At 40.0% G+C, this 17,184-nt stretch overlaps 1 protein-coding gene across 1 annotated transcript in view; it reads left to right on the top strand.

Annotated features, from left to right (window-relative positions):
- The first annotated feature begins 3,843 nt into the window (after window positions 1-3,843).
- The window catches only part of LOC143277403 (TBC1 domain family member 23-like), a 41,726-nt gene continuing 28,385 nt past the window's right edge, over window positions 3,844-17,184 (top strand). Inside the window, exons 1-4 of the mRNA XM_076582196.1 lie at window positions 3,844-3,887; window positions 9,722-9,830; window positions 11,900-12,002; window positions 15,023-15,227. Coding sequence (XP_076438311.1) covers window positions 3,856-3,887; window positions 9,722-9,830; window positions 11,900-12,002; window positions 15,023-15,227 — 449 coding nt within the window. The 5' untranslated portion in view covers window positions 3,844-3,855. The remainder of the gene's footprint in view (window positions 3,888-9,721; window positions 9,831-11,899; window positions 12,003-15,022; window positions 15,228-17,184) is intronic.

Raw genomic sequence — 17,184 nt, 5'->3', positions numbered from 1 at the left:
GTCAGACAGAATCTTCAGTCACCATCACCACACTACCAGAGGGAAAACATTGTGGTCAGACAGAATCTTAAGTCACCATCATCACAGTACAGAGGGAAAACATTGGTCAGACAGAATCTTAAGTCACCATCACCACAGTACCAGAGGGAAAACATTGTGGTCAGACAGAATCTTAAGTCACCATCACCACAGTACAGAGGGAAAACATTGTGGTCAGACAGAATCTTAAGTCACCATCACCACACTACCAGAGGGAAAACATTGTGGTCAGACAGAATCTTAAGTCACCATCACCACTGTACAGAGAGAAAACATTGTGGTCAGACAGAATCTTAAGTCACCATCACCACACTACCAGAGGGAAAACATTGTGGTCAGACAGAATCTTAAGTCACCATCACCACACTACCAGAGGGAAAACATTGTGGTCAGACAGAATCTTAAGTCACCATCACCACAGTACAGAGGGAAAACATTGTGGTCAGACAGAATCTTAAGTCACCATCACCACACTACCAGAGGGAAAACATTGTGGTCAGACAGAATCTTAAGTCACCATCACCACAGTACCAGAGGGAAAACATCGTGGTCAGACAGAATCTTAACTCACTCAGTACGGCCAGTCCTCTCTTCTCCTCTACACAGACCTCTCGGATGTCCAGTGGGTGTCTGAATGACCCAACCTTTGGCTTCCGTCGTCAGAATTGTGGTATTCTTTGTCAACATTCACGTCTTCAGTATAAGAGCCTTCCGTTTGCAATATTTTGATGATGGTAATTGGGGTGAAATGCTGTTAAGTCACCACCACAACAATACCGCGGGGAGGGGGGGTGGGGGGGAAACAATGTGGTCAGACAGAATCTTAAGTCACCCTCACCACACTACCAGAGGGAAAACATTGTGGTCAGACAGAATCTTAAGTCACCATCACCACACTACCAGAGGGAAAACATTGTGGTCAGACAGAATCTTAAGTCACCATCACCACAGTACAGAGGGAAAACATTGTGGTCAGACAGAATCTTAAGTCACCATCACCACAGTACAGAGGGAAAACATTGTGGTCAGACAGAATCTTAAGTCACCATCACCACAGTACAGAGGGAAAACATTGTGGCCAGACAGAATCTTAAGTCACCATCACCACACTACCAGAGGGAAAACATTGTGGTCAGACAGAATCTTAAGTCACCATCACCACAGTACAGAGGGAAAACATTGTGGCCAGACAGAATCTTAAGTCACCATCATCACAGTACCAGAGGGAAAACATTGTGGTCAGACAGAATCTTTAGTCACCATCACCACACTACCAGAGGGAAAACATTGTGGTCAGACAGAATCTTAAGTCACCATCACCACACTACCAGAGGGAAAACATTGTGGTCAGACAGAATCTGAAGTCACCATCACCACACTAGCAGAGGGAAAACATTGTGGTCAGACAGAATCTTAAGTCACCATCACCACACTACCAGAGGGAAAACATTGTGGTCAGACAGAATCTTAAGTCACCATCACCACACTACCAGAGGGAAAACATTGTGGTCAGACAGAATCTTAAGTCACCATCACCACAGTACCAGAGGGAAAACATTGTGGTCGGACAGAATCTTAAGTCACCATCACCACACTACCAGAGGGAAAACATTGTGGTCAGACAGAATCTTAAGTCACCATCACCACACTACCAGAGGGAAAACATTGTGGTCAGACAGAATCTTGAGTCACCATCACCACACTACCAGAGGGAAAACACTGTGGTCAGACAGAATCTTAAGTCACCATCACCACACTACCAGAGGGAAAACATTGTGGTCAGACAGAATCTTAAGTCACCATCACCACAGTACAGAGAGAAAACAATGTGGTCAGACAGAATCTTAAGTCACCATCATCACACTACCAGAGGGAAAACATTGTGGTCAGACAGAATCTTAAGTCACCATCACCACAGTACAGAGAGAAAACAATGTGGTCAGACAGAATCTTAAGTCACCATCATCACAGTACCAGAGGGAAAACATTGTGGTCAGACAGAATCTTAAGTCACCATCACCACACTACCAGAGGGAAAACATTGTGGTCAGACAGAATCTTAAGTCACCATCACCACAGTACAGAGAGAAAACAATGTGGTCAGACAGAATCTTAAGTCACCATCATCACAGTACCAGAGGGAAAACATTGTGGTCAGACAGAATCTTAAGTCACCATCACCACAGTACAGAGAGAAAACAATGTGGTCAGACAGAATCTTAAGTCACCATCACCACAGTACCAGAGGGAAAACATCGTGGTCAGACAGAATCTTAAGTCACCATCACCACAGTACCAGAGGGAAAACATTGTGGTCAGACAGAATCTTAAGTCAGCAGTCACCATCACAACAGTACCAGAGGGAAAACATTGTGGTCAGGCAGAATCCTTCAAGTCACCATCACCACAGTACCAGAGGGAAAACATTGTGGTCAGACAGAATCCTTCAAGTCACCATCACCACAGTACCAGAGGGAAAACATTGTGGTCAGGCAGAATCCTTCAAGTCACCATCACCACAGTACCAGAGGGAAAACATTGTGGTCAGACAGAATCCTTCAAGTCACCATCACCACAGTACCAGAGGGAAAACATTGTGGTCAGGCAGAATCCTTCAAGTCACCATCACCACACTACCAGAGGGAAAACATTGTGGTCAGACAGAATCTTAAGTCACCATCACCACAGTACCAGAGGGAAAACATTGTGGTCAGACAGAATCTTGAGTCAACATCACAACAATACCGCGGAGGGGGGGGGGGGGGAGAGAAACAATGTGGTCAACCAGAATCCTTCAAGTCACCATCACCACTGTACAGATGTGTCAGTGCTGACTGGATTGTGAGAAATGGAGACTGGACAATATCTGATAAGTTTCAGTTTTCTGTTTGAAAGAAGTGTCAGAGCGTGCGGACAGATCCATATATGCTACACCACATATGCTTAAAAACAAACAAAAAACACAGATGTCTGATTTTTTGTTTAAACTGAATAACTCTGAATTTTGAAAATGTTACTGTTAGATATATATATATATATATATATATATATATATATACATATATATATATATATATATATATATATATATATATATAGAGAGAGAGAGAGAGAAGGGGGGGGAGAGTGTGTGAGATGGAGACAGAGAGATACCCGAGAGAGCACACATGCATGTGTGCACTCGCGTGTAGTATATTTGCTACTGATGAGAGAGAGAGAGAGAGAAGGGGGTGGAGAGTGTGTGAGATGGAGACAGAGAGATACCCGAGAGAGCACACATGCATGTGTGCGCTCGCGTGTAGTATATTTGCTACTGATGAGAGAGAGAGAGAGAGAGAGGAAAAATGATAACCAGAAAGATGTCTGTGGAAAACTCCAGTTTGTTGTGCAAACATACGTAATACTTGGGAGTGTTCAGAATCGTCCATGCTTTTCATCATAATAATTCTATTCTCCTTTTATCTATTCATTTTTTAATAAAGAGAGATGGAGAGAGAGAGAGAGAAGAGTGGAGGGGATGGAGGAAAAAAAAAGTAAAAGGATGAAACACTTCTGTCGACAAGATAGACGAGGCCCCGCCCACGGACGTATAAAAAGTCTGTGGGCCCCGCCCCCAAATTACCCCCTCCCAAAACGGTGTCGTAAAGCCGGCGACAAAAATTAAAACCATGGATTTCTTACTATTTCACTAAACATCTATCGTCTATTAGATAAACAGATATAAATTTTACGTTATTATCTTTGTTCGTAAGAGGTAAGACGACACCATTTATTATTTTTCGGATCGCTTTGTGACAAACACACGTCAAAAGCAAAATGGCGGATCTTGAGACAGACGACACTAGTTGGTGAGTGTTAAAAGGATCCATCGATTTTTATACACCGGAATTCTGTTTGTCACCACTCACAGGAGGGCTGATATCAAGTACATAATTGAATGGTGTTATAGCTTTTTTAAAGTGAACTTAAAATGGGTAGCAATGGTTACTATAAGTGTGACAATGCATTGAGATTCAGCAAGAGAATGTTGATCAGGATCATATGATGACATACTCAGATACTTACGCATTCGTCACATTCGCATTTTTTATTTCATTTTATCAGTTGGATACAGGGTCACAGTTGGTCTGCTCAAGGTTAAGGGCAAGATCCCCCTCCTCTGCCCCTCGCCCGAACGTCTTTGACTTTGAGTGAACAAATTATAACCAACGATAGGAACATTGGTTGCTATCGGTCCATATTATTTATTGTATGGTAATGCACTGTTGAAACTCTGTTGCACATTGTTTTCATATTAAGAGAAACAGAAACAGATTATCCTCTCAGTATCTTGTTCTTGGTCATTCCTCAGAAAGAGGGGAGATGAAAGGAAATGTATCTTCCCGACACATAACAGTTAAACTGCACACACACACACACACACACACACACACACACACACACACACACACACACACACTCACTGACACTAACACTAACACTTACACTGAGGTTGAAATCAGACTAAATGCCCAATTTAGAACTGCACATATGTATTAACTGAAATTTATGGGTTAATAATTTTAAATTAGGCTTTTCTGAAAGTAGAGGATCTCCATTTCAAAAGATGGCTTGAGACTGAAATTTGTTTTGTGAGTCTGAAGACAAGAGAAGAAAAAAGTGTTACTATTGCTGTCCTTAGTCAGTATCTTAAGACTTTTAAAATTCAGCCAAATTTAATATTGTAATTTGTATCTTGGTATCTGATGCAAGTTTCCCCACATTCCCATACATAATCAACATGTGTTTCATCAGTTCAACTTCATGTGATATTCATTTAATAAAATGTATGCTATACAGATAAACTTGTTTCCAGAAAGATAAACCTGTACAGAATGTTCATTTGGCTAGTACACAGTAGTAGCGTAACTAAAGGGGGGAAAAAAGTCTCAAAGAGAAGGCCAAAAGTTTGCATTGGCAGTAAATACAGATGGTTTCTTCAGTTACTTTAATGATTTTTTTGTTTGTTGTTTTTCTCATTTGTTTTTTGAAAAAAACATGATTACTATTATTGTATTCATAATGTCGATGAAGAAAAGAGGTCTTCACCAGACGCTCGGGGACACTTGTTCAAAATTACTGACTTTATCAAGTTATGCGCATTCTTTAATTATTTAGTTTCTTTATTGACAATCCCTTGAGTGCAGTGATTGCTGAGATATATTGTGATATTTTAAGACCAAATCAATAAGTAACGACACAACTGTTTTACTTTATTATGATGTTGAATGAGACACTTGGCATACCTGTTTTGGCTACTAAGACAAAAACAAAAGAGTAAAAAGTAAATGGCGTAGAAGCCAGTGGCATACTTCTGCCACCATGTTATCCCCACTACTACTACTTATGATTAGGCAGAGGGAATTCCAATTTTCCATTCATACATACACAAATTACAAGTTACAAGATAATCGCTGTGCCACTTTTGCGGGTTAATTTGCAAAACTGTATGATTTATTTTGGCAGGGATTGTTTTTTTTTTTCTCTCTTGTATTTGCTGATTTATTAATTCACTCTGTTTACTAATTGCAGTACTTATCCTCAGTATACTTGGATATCATGATGTCTGCGTCTCCCATTATTTTCTATCATGTTTCATTTATTATGTACCCCGTTCTTTTCCTTTATGATCTTTCTTTTTTTTTTTTTTTTTTTTTTTCTAAAAGGGAAATCAGACATTTTCGTCACCAGGGATGACTGGACAGCACTGAGTCCATCCTTATTTTGTTGTGTCTGTAGTGTTTCCTGTATTTGGTTGTGTCCATTCTTGTCTGTTAATGATTCTGTGCTGACTGTTTGCTGTGGAATGTGTGTGTGTGTTTTGTTCTGTGGGTTTTCTTCTCTTGTTTTCTGTCATTGTCTGTTGTACTTGGGGGTTTGTTGCCTATCTTCTGACTTCGTCTTCAGATCTGCAGCTTGTTTCTTGCCGTCTTGGGCTTATTCTTCCATCCTGCTGATACATTTCATCATCTTCCTCTGGTTCTTCCATCGGTTGTTGCGGAGTGTCCTCATTTCAAGTCATATTGCATTCTTCCATCCATCTCTTCTTCTTTATAATTGTGTATATATCATATGTATAATCAAAATTGGAAACATAATATATATATATATATATATATGTGTGTGTGTGTGTGTGTGTGTGTGTATAAATTGCCATTACCACAGACTGAGTTTCACAATAAAAAAGGCAAAACTTTTCAGTGTTCCGTTTTACTCTTCTTTCTTTTTTTTTCGCAAACAACCCATTGTTTAATGTACAATTATTAGAAGTAGTGCAAACCACTGACAAAATGGGATATGACAGGTATGGCAGTGAGTATGACTGAATGAGTGTTATCACTGTCAGTAATGACTAAGTGTCATGTCTTCTTTCTTGACCCACATTACCTTGTTATTCTTCCTGGTTCTGATCCACATCCTTGTTGGGATGTGTACTGCTTGACAAAAGCAGATAACATATTGTCTTTATCAGGTCTTGGTGACCTGGTTGAAACAACCTTTCTTTCTTTTTCTATTTTTTACTTAGATTTTTACTTAAGAAATTTGATAAAAGTTGAGGAAAAAAGCCAAAAACGCTATCAGTTTTATGCCACGGCTGTACATATCTGAACACATCTCCCTTGTTTCTAGACATGTACTTTAAGAGATAGTACATTACAGCAGTTGTATCTGATTGCAGTTACCATCTACAGTAGAGTTTTTTAAAAGACCTAAGTTATCAGTGATGAGTGAGGACATTGAGCTGATACTGGCGTTAATGGCACATCATTACTTTGGACTGTGGCAGTTCCAGTTCAATTAAAAGCAAAAATCCAATCTGGATGGAATGTAGTCTAGATGGGTTTTGTTTTTGTTTTTTTGTTTTTTTTGGGGGGGTTGTTTTTGTTTAAAGAAAAATGAAAGGTAATAGGAAGTTTGCCCATTCAGTGCAAGAGGATTTTGCACTAAAAAAGGAAGTGATCTCCTCTTGCCAGGGAATTTTGAGGATTTGGTAATATAAGTTTATAAAAAAAAATATATAAAATTACCACACAGGGAATTTTGAGGATTTGGGAACATGAGTTTATAGAAATTTTAACACAGAAACTGAGAAAGAAAGTGAACATTTTTGTGAAGGAAAATGAATGTGGATTCTGAATCTAGGCTTCCCCTCCGATTATTTGGATTGTATGACTCTGTTCTGATCAATAGCACACCTGTTTCACTTTCTCCCTCTGTTCGCAGTCTTGGTGTAATCCTGGACCAGTCTCTTTCCTTCCAACAGCACATTTCGAATATCTGTAAAGTTGCCTATTTGGAACTGCGTAGAATCAGCTCTATCCGCCACTATCTCTCAACTGATGCAACCAAGACACTTGTATGCTCTCTGGTTCTCTCAAGATTGTATTACTGCAACTCTCTTTTGGCCGGCCTTCCCAAATACCTGTTAGACAGACTCCAACGAAATCAGAATAACGCTGCCAGACTCATTTGCAGAGCTTCTAAATTTGACCATGTTTCTCCTCTCCTTCAGTCTCTCCACTGGTTGCCTGTTTCTGATCGAATAGACTATAAGCTATCCACTCTGACCTTTTCCGCAGTCAACGGATCTGGCCCAAAGTATCTTTCTGAACTCATCCATATCTATACCCCGTCTCGCCAGCTCCGTTCTTCTGATACTCGACTTCTCAGGATACCTCATGTCAGAAGTAAGACCTATGGACACAGATCGTCTTCTTTTCAATCGCCAAAGACGTGGAACAAGCTCCCTGATAACCTCCGTCATTCTGATTCCCTCGCATCTTTTAAATCTCGTCTCAAAACTCACCTTTTCCCTCAGCAATAAGTTCACTTGTGGCAGGTCCACAACTACATGCATGTATATGAATGTGTATCGTGTGTGCGTGTGTTTATGTAAGTTTGTGCCTGCCTGTGTGTGCGTATGTGTTAGGGTAGCTGTTAGATACACATGCATGTTAATATGTATGTATGCAGTGTGTGTGTGTGTGGGTGCGTGCGTGCGTGCGTGCGTGTGTGTGTGTGTGTGTGTGTGTGTGTGTGTGTGGTCACATTTTGGTGTGTGTATGTAACATAGATATAATGTTTTATGTTATCAAAAGCGTTTTTGTAAAGCACCTAGAGCAGATTTCTGGATAGTGTGCTATATAAGTATCCATTATTATTATGTAACTATGGAGTCATGTTATCCAAAAAGAATACAAATAAAATACAGCTAGAAGTAGCATGCTTGTTTTCAGTTATACCTGTAAAAGAAAATTAAACAGGTTGTAAGTTTATGATAACAAATCACAACTCTTGTAGATCTATATGTAAGTGAATAACTGTTCCAACAATGACAAACTTAGGTTCACTCAACATAAGAACGTTGATGTTTTTGACTTTTTAACTGAGAACGTTGATGTTTTTGACTTTTTGCATTCATTATCAGTTGTTTCGCTTGTCAGTTTAACGACTTCTCTTTTACGAAGTCCTTTAAGTAATTTCCTGTAACTGTATTTAGAGGGGTTTTTTTTTGTTTGTTTGTTTTGTTTTTCTTCCAAATTTCACCCACATTTTTACCCTCATTTGCCCAGTTTCCCCCAACCCTCCATTCATCCACATCTCCCACCCCTTCTAACCGATAATACTCAGATGTATTCATAAATACTTTAACAAAATGTCTTCAATCACCGATATGTGTGACAGGACATTAAACAAAATTCCTCCTCCTCAACATAAAAAAGTCAATCATGTTGTCAGAAACTGAGCAGTCAAGCTTTTTGACTGTAAGAGCTTCCCCATTCAAAGCAGGAAGGCCCTTGATGAGTCACTCCAGGTTGCTGAGAAGTCAAGCTTTTTTGACAGCTAAGACTCTAAGAGTTTTCCCATTCAAAGCAGGAAGGTCTTGATGACAGATTACAGATTACAGAATACATTATTATCTCAACAAGAGAAACTCATTTGTGGTCTAAAAAAAACAAACCCATAAACAATACACGGAAGTCACAGTCATTCAACATGTATGACATAAAAGACAAAAAAATGTTTTGATGGCAACCCATGTGTGCAATGAATAATCACAGAAGACAACAACAACAGAACAGAAACCTTTAAAAGGTAACTCAGAGTAAATCATACATACATCATCACAGCCATGCATGTGCAATACAAAACCAGTTAAAAGATATGAACGTAATACTCAATAGGCATAAAATAGCATACGAAAAGTAGACATAAGACATATATATGCAGGATGCCAGTTGATGTCTTATAAGCACTATGGCAAGATTTTGTGTGGGGCGTCAGCTGACATCTTTTAGGCACAGAAAATGTTAACACAACAAAACAAAACAAAAAGAAAGAAGAGGTAGCAAGAAACCTTTGACCTCACATACTGATGATAAAACATATATATATATATATATATATATATATAAATAAAATATGCTCACACTCAAAGCCTAAATAAGCGCGTTGGGTTACACTGCTGGTCGGGTGTCTGCTTAGCAGATGTGGTGTAGCGTATATGGATTTGTCTGGACACAGTGATGCCTCCTTGAGAAACAGAAACTGTAACTTTCTTTACACCAGAGAAAGATGGAGAGACAGGCCAGAGTAAAGGAGCTGTTGTAAGCTGGGTTATAATTGGGGATGCCTTTTTCAGGATATCAGAACTGGAGACGGCACTTGTGGAAGACTGCGACTTTGGTCGACTTCGGAACATCTGCAAAGGGAGACCAGTGCCTGCGCATCTGCGAGCGGAAGTGTGGCAGGTGAGAGTTTGTTGTTCATCTTTGTCAGTGGGAGTTTAGGCATGCAGTTCATTAGGAGTTTGGTATGTGTTATAAGGCGGCGTTTGTCAGAAACTATGAAAAGCAACTGAAACTTGGTTCTTTTCTTTTTTTTAAGTAAGGAGACAGACTATCGGGGGGGAGGGGAGGGGGGGAAGAGGTATTATGATTGAGTACACATGCTCATAATGCGCTGCATTTGTACATACAGATACACACACACACATACACACACACACACACACACACACACACACATGCTCGCGCGTGCACACTAAAACAATAGGCACATCAGCATTGGTTTTGATATTTTTCTGTTACATCTTATCACTGATTTGAGTTTTCTTTTCCTTGTATTTCTACAATTAAGAACAACATTAGGTTAAAAGCTAAAAGAGGTTGCACAAAGATAGCCTGCAATGTCACACTGTCATCACTGAGCCCACTTTATGTTGATTTTACTGTCAGGTTTGTGTATGTGTACATATGTAAGCCTTTTGTATGTGTATGTATATGTGCGTACATGTGTGAGTGTGCACGTGTGATTCACTAATGGTGGAGTATTCAGACTAGATGTATCACTTCTGGTTACAAAACTTTAAGTTTCCACTATCGTCTTTCTTTGTGAAAGAACTCGGCAGCCCCCAGAGACTCCCTGGCTTTCAGTGCTAAGGAAAACCATGTCTACCCCTGGTACTTTTCTTACACTTTTTGCCACATACCTTTCTGCATTTCTCTACAGGTTACACAACCAAACACAACACCAAACTAGGGTTTGTTGGGTATTTGGGGGGTGGGGGTCGGAGGGGGTAGTTTTTGCCCTGACTTCCATTACAGGCTTCTGAAGCTATCTTTATGCTAATTCAGTTGGCTTGTCTCTGGTTTTTTGTTTTTTTTGTTGTTTTTTTAAATTGCTTTATTGCTTTTTTTATTTTATGGATGTGCATCTAAGTGCACAAACAATGGTTAAGAATGCTTTGTCACATGCAAAGCAAAACAATCCATGACCTGTTTCGTGCTTTTGACAATGTTTCTTTATGGTCCTTTGATGTATTTTTGTGTTTAGGAATGGTTGTAGCTGTTTTGTTTGAGTTGGGGTTTTTTCATAGTCTGTCACAATGTTTGTGTGTGTGTGTGTGTGTGTGTGTGTGTGTGTGTGAGGAGAATATATGCATGATCAGTTTTTTTGTGTGAAAATTAAACTTGTTTATTTACTGTTTCATATGGATCACAAACATTCTCTCTCTCTCTCTCTCTCACTCCCTCCCCCCCCCCCCCCTCTCTCTATTTTAATTGTCCATTTCTGAAACCATTTACAGTTTATCAGTTTTCTGATATTAATTGTTGTTAGATTCACTGGTTTCTGTCTTTATTTATTTATTCATTTTACAATTACAGGGATGTGAGAGCAATGTGGAAACGCATGAATAACTTCAGCCAATGATGCAGTCATACATTTGAAGGCTGCAGTTAGTGTATGTTTTTTGGATCTGGGATTTATAGCTGAAGTGCCCAAGATTCATCTCCATTATGAGCAGAAAATATGTTTTGTTTCTCATCAGATTTTAAGTTTATAGTAGATGTAGGAAACACCTTTCTTTCCTTTGCGTGTTTATGTGGTATTTAAATTTTTTTTTTTAAAGTGAAATACTGACCCCTGCAGAACAATGAAACATTAGTAATTCCTGTAGCTGTTGGTGGGTTTTAACATTTTTTGGTCAGTTTTAGGGGGGGCTTTACACGTCCCCCCCACGCCCCCCGTGCCCCACACACACCCCCTCCGCCCATTCCCCTCAGTGAGATGCCACCTTTCCATCACGCCAGGGGCTTTCGCAGCCACCCCCACCTCCTCCCCCCTACCTGCACCCCCACCCCCATCCCACTCCTGTTCCCCACTCAGCTACAGTATGCTTTCTTGATTCAGTCACTCTCACATCCTTGATTTTACTGCACATCTGTCTGAAGCAAGTTTGGTACTCTGTCTTTATTGTGTCACTCACTTACTTTACTAATTTATTTATTTCTTCTTTTTTTTCCTTTTTTTTTATCAGATATGCCTTGGGGTTCAAGGAAAGAATGTCCTGTCCTCGTTCGACGGTTTGTACGACATGAACGAGCAGGCTTTGCTGAGGGACGATTGTGCTGCCCTTGTGGGTGAGTGTGCGGACGGTCGCAAGCGCATGCATGGATGTGTCCAATTTTCTGCGTAGTGATTGTACTGTACCTATGGGTGTTATTTTCTTTTCAAAAACAGTTGAGAGGAAAGTATCGCATTCATCATGTTCATAAACCTTTATTGGTGGCTGCACTATATAACCAAGTTTTATCATGTTTTCTTTTTGTTGACATTATGTGTGTGTATATTTTAAGGCTCCATTATGTTCATATACCTTTGTTGCTGACTGTATTATAAGTGTAACCATATTTTATTTTGTTTATGATTTTTTTTAAAATATATATATATTTGTATGTGTGCGTGTGTTTGCATGTTTGTCATCAGTGTCAACATTATCTCTTATTGTCTCCCCATTTTTTTTTCATGTATTTCTTAAAAAGATATCAATACATGTATATGTTTTGGAGGGGGGGTTAGGCAAATGGGTGAAGGTCATTTTTCGTCAAGTTACATCCTCACTCTCTGAACCAAGAGGGCTTTAGGACAGTCAGCGTTGGGGATGGTCCTTAGAGGCCAGCTAGCATGCAGTCTTGCCTCCTGGTTTGAGAGTTATAGTGGTTCACGAAAGACCAAGCTGTAAATGACGTCCCATTGCAGTGGAGAAACCATTGGTCATACAGTTCTAACTTTGCTGTTGGCCGTGGTGTAATTGTTGTCTGTCTCTGATATGAGTGAAATAAAACAAAATACAATGTTATTTTAGCAGGGTAATGAGATAAACAAGTGGACATGTTTTGTTTTGTTTTCAGACAGCCCCTTGTTGATGCTGTTATATACCATACAGAGCATTTCTACAGAGCCTTGTTGAGGCCTGGCGTTGCTGTGTTGTGTGCTTGTGTGTGTGTGTGTGTGTGTTGATCCTGTTATTTATCGCACAGAGCATTTCCAGAGCCTTGTTGAGGCTTGACATTGCTGTGTTGTGTGTGTGTGTGTGTGTGTGTGTGTGTGTGTGTGTGTGTGTGTTGATCCTGTTATTTATTGTACAGAGCATTTCTACAGAGCCTTGTTGAGGCCTGGCATTGCTGTGTTGTGTGTGTGTGTGTGTATGTGTGTGTGTGTGTGTGTTGATCCTGTTATTTATCATACATAACATTTCTACAGAACCTGGTTGAGGCCTGGCATTGCTCTGTGTGTGTGTGTGTGTGTGTGTGTTGATTCTGTTATTTATCATACAGAGCATTTCTACATAGCCTTGTTGAGGCCTGGCATTGCTGTGTTTGTGTGTGTGTGTGTGTGTGGATCCTGTTATTTATTGTACAGAGCATTTCTACAGAGCCTTGTTGAGGCCTGGCATTGCTGTGTTGTGTGTGTGTGTGTGTGTGTGTGTGTGTGTGTGTGTGTGTGTGTGTGTTGATCCTGTTATTTATCGTACAGAGCATTTCTACAGAGCCTTGTTGAGGCCTGGCATTGCTGTGTTGTGTGTGTGTATGTGTGTGTGTGTGTGTGTTGATCCTGTTATTTATCATACATAACATTTCTACAGAACCTGGTTGAGGCCTGGCATTGCTCTGTGTGTGTGTGTGTGTGTGTGTGTGTGTGTGTGTGTGTGTTGATTCTGTTATTTATCATACAGAGCATTTCTACATAGCCTTGTTGAGGCCTGGCATTGCTGTGTTGTGTGTGTGTGTGTGTGTGTGTGTGGATCCTGTTATTTATTGTACAGAGCATTTCTACAGAGCCTTGTTGAGGCCTGGCATTGCTGTGTTGTGTGTGTGTGTGTGTGTGTGTGTGTGTGTGTGTGTGTGTGTGTTGATCCTGTTATTTATCGTACAGAGCATTTCTACAGAGCCTTGTTGAGGCCTGGCATTGCTGTGTTTGTGTTTGTGTGTGTGTGTGTGTGTGTGTGTGTTGATCCTGTTATTTATCGTACAGAGCATTTCTACAGAGCCTTGTTGAGGCCTGGCATTGCTGTGTTGTGTGTGTGTATGCGTGTGTGTTGTGTGTGTGTGTGTGTGTTGATCCCGTTATTTATCGTACAGAGCATTTCTACAGAGCCTTGTTGAGGCCTGGCATTGCTGTGTTGTGTGTGTGTATGTTTGTGTGTGTGTGTGTTGATCCCGTTATTTATCGTACAGAGCATTTCTACAGAGCCTTGTTGAGGCCTGGCGTTGCTATGTTTTGTGTGTGTGTGTGTGTGTGTGTGTGTGTGTGTGTGTGTTGATCCTGTTATTTATCGTACAGAGCATTTCTACAGAGCCTTGTTGAGGCCTGGCATTGCTATGTTTTGTGTGTGTGTGTGTGTGTGTATGTGTGTGTGTGAATTGACCCTGTTCTCTGTGATACAGAACATTGCAGAGGTCTCAAAATGTTGTGTGAGTTGACCCTGTTTTCTGTGATTCAGAACCTTGTTGAGGCCTCACAATGCTGTGTGGTGTGTGTGAGTTGATCCTGTTCTCTATAATACAGAACCTTGTTGAGGCCTCACAATGCTATGTTGTGTGTGTGTGAGTTGATCCTGTTCTCTATAATACAGAACCTTGTTGAGGCCTTACCATGTTATGTGGTGTGTGTGAGTTGATCCTGTTGTCTTTAATACAGAACCTTGTAGAGGCCCCACAATGCTGTGTTGTGTGTGTGTGAGTTGACCCAGTTCTCTATAATACAGAACCTTGTTGAGGCCTCACAATGCTGTGTTGTGTGTGTGTGAGTTGACCCTGTTCTCTATAATACAGAACCCTGTAGAGGCCTCACAATGCTGTGTTGTGTGTGTGTGAGTTGACCCTGTTCTCTATAATACAGAACCCTGTAGAGGCCTCACAATGCTGTGTTGTGTGTGTGTGTGAGTTGATCCTGTTCTCTATAATACAGAACTTTGTTGAGGCCTCACAATGTTGTGTGTGTGAGTTGACCCTGTTATCTGTAATAGTATTATCAACACAGAACCCTGTAGGGGCCTCACAATGCTATGTGTTTGTGAGTTGACCCTGTTCTCTGTAATTCAGAACCCTGTAGAGGCCTCACAATGCTATGTGCTGTGTGTGTGTGTGTGTGTGCACAGACAAGCTGGGCAACGAGGAGGAGGACAAGGTGTCTGTGGTCAGCGACCTGGAGACCATTGTTACCTTCTACTGCAAGTCGCGCGGAGAGCAGTACTCCTCCACCAATGGCTGGATGGACATCCTGCAGCCCTTGCTGTCCGTCAAAATGTCGGCCTCTGAGCTCTACAACTGCTTCTACGCCCTCATCAACAAATACGTCCCCAGGTGAACAGTTTGTGTGTGTTTTCTTCAGTTTAACGTCTATTCACTATAAGTGTTTTTAGACGGAAAGGAGTAAAATAGTGTATAAAGGAAAGGGAATGCATGTGAATATTAGTATAAAAAAAAAGAAAAAAGGAAAAAAAAAAAGAAAAAAAGTTCATGTTATGTATCAGAGGAAAAGTATAAGAAAAAGTCCAAAGAGGTTGTGGTGTGTATTGAATGAGTTGTCATGGGAAGGAGAATATGTATATGCATATCAACAAGTATTAACCTACAACAATGTAAATATAAATAACAGTATTAAATATGATACATCAAAGGAGGATACCAACTGGACTGGAGTTTAAAATTTCTGAAAACATTCTAAGCAATGAATAATCATTCAAAATCTTTTCAGTGGCTAATGAAATATTGGAAGAAAAGTCATCAACTGCATCTTTTGGAAGTAACCGTCTTATGCTCGCACAATGTGTGTGTGTGTGTGTGTGTGTGTGTGGAGTTTGTGTGTGTTTATGTGGTTGTGTGTGTGTGTGTGGAGTTTGTGTGTGGAGTTTGTGTGTGTTGTGTGTGTGTATGCGTGTGTAGATTGTTTAGGCACGTTTGTGTTTGTGTGTGTTTGCATGTGTTGTTTTCATTATGAAACGTATTTCATTCTGACCCAGGCATCATTTACTTGACCTTTTTATTGTTTGATGGGTTTTGGAAAAGTGCAGTTGTATTTTTTTGTGTGTGTACTGATTTGTATGTGTGTGAATTCGTTGGATGTTTTTGTTGACAGAGAGTTGTTTGGTGTTTCTATGTCATGTTTGCTGTCAACTGGTGCATGTTAGGGTTAGGTGCTTTGAGCAGCATTTGTACTGGGCATTGCTTCATTCAAAAGTTTGTATTATCATTTATTTATCATTATTTAACATGTAGGTTTTGTTTGTTTGTCTGTTTGTGTCATTTTAAGTTATTGTAAAGTATTGTTGAAATGAATATGATTTTAACACTATAATAGAAAGATTTAAATAGCAGAACAGTGTGTGATGATTTGTGGTGAAGATTTCCAGAAACAAAGACGGTACTGTGCAAAGGTTAGAAAAACCATGGGACTGGAGTCTAATGCAGGAGTTAGGAAAAGTGTGTCAGAGAAAAAAATTCAAGGATATCATTAGTTTGCTCGACTGATTTTAGATATGATATGAAAAACATACCTAAAAGCTCAAAAATGGAGAAAGAAAAAAAGAGAAAAGAGTGCATATCTGCAAGGAAAAATGAGAAAAATAACAATCTGAGCATTTATGATTTCATTGTAATGAGTTGATAGTTTGGCTGCAGTCACACCACACTGTTTCAGGAAGGAATTGCAGTCAGTCTAGCCTAAGATATCATGTTCCATGACTTACGTTTATGTTTCCACATGCGTTCAGCGCGTAAATTTGATTAGCAAACTGATGTGTTAGCTTTCAGAGAGCTTCAGCGTGACTTAGGACAGTATTTTCACAGCATTCATCGCATAGATATGATTAGTAAACTGGTGTGCTTTTCTTTCAGAGAGTTGCAGCATGACTTAGGGCATTGTTTTTTCACTATTCATCATCACATAGATATAATTGGTAAACTGGCGATGTTGGTTTTTTTCTTTCAGAGAATTGCAGCATGACTAAGGGCAGTAATTTCACACTATTCATCAGTATCAGTGTCAGTAGCTCGAGGAGGCATCACTGCATTCGGACAAATCCATATACGCTACACCACATCTGCCAAACAGATGCCTGACCAGCAGAGTAACCCAGCGCGCTTAGCCAGGCCTTGAGACTTTTCATCAACACATAGATATAATCAGTAAACTGGTGCGTTTTTCTTTCATTAGTTGCAGCATGACTTCACTCTATTCATCATCATATAGGTATATGTTAAGTATATGTTAAGCGTTAGTCTGGAGGTGACATGTCTGCCTAGGAAGCCAGAGAATCTG

The sequence above is a fragment of the Babylonia areolata genome, chromosome 34 (assembly GCF_041734735.1).
Source record: "Babylonia areolata isolate BAREFJ2019XMU chromosome 34, ASM4173473v1, whole genome shotgun sequence".
Classification (NCBI taxonomy): Eukaryota; Metazoa; Mollusca; class Gastropoda; order Neogastropoda; family Buccinidae; genus Babylonia; species Babylonia areolata.
Note: the sequence above shows the minus strand (reverse complement) of the source record. Positions and strands in the feature narration are given on the sequence as shown.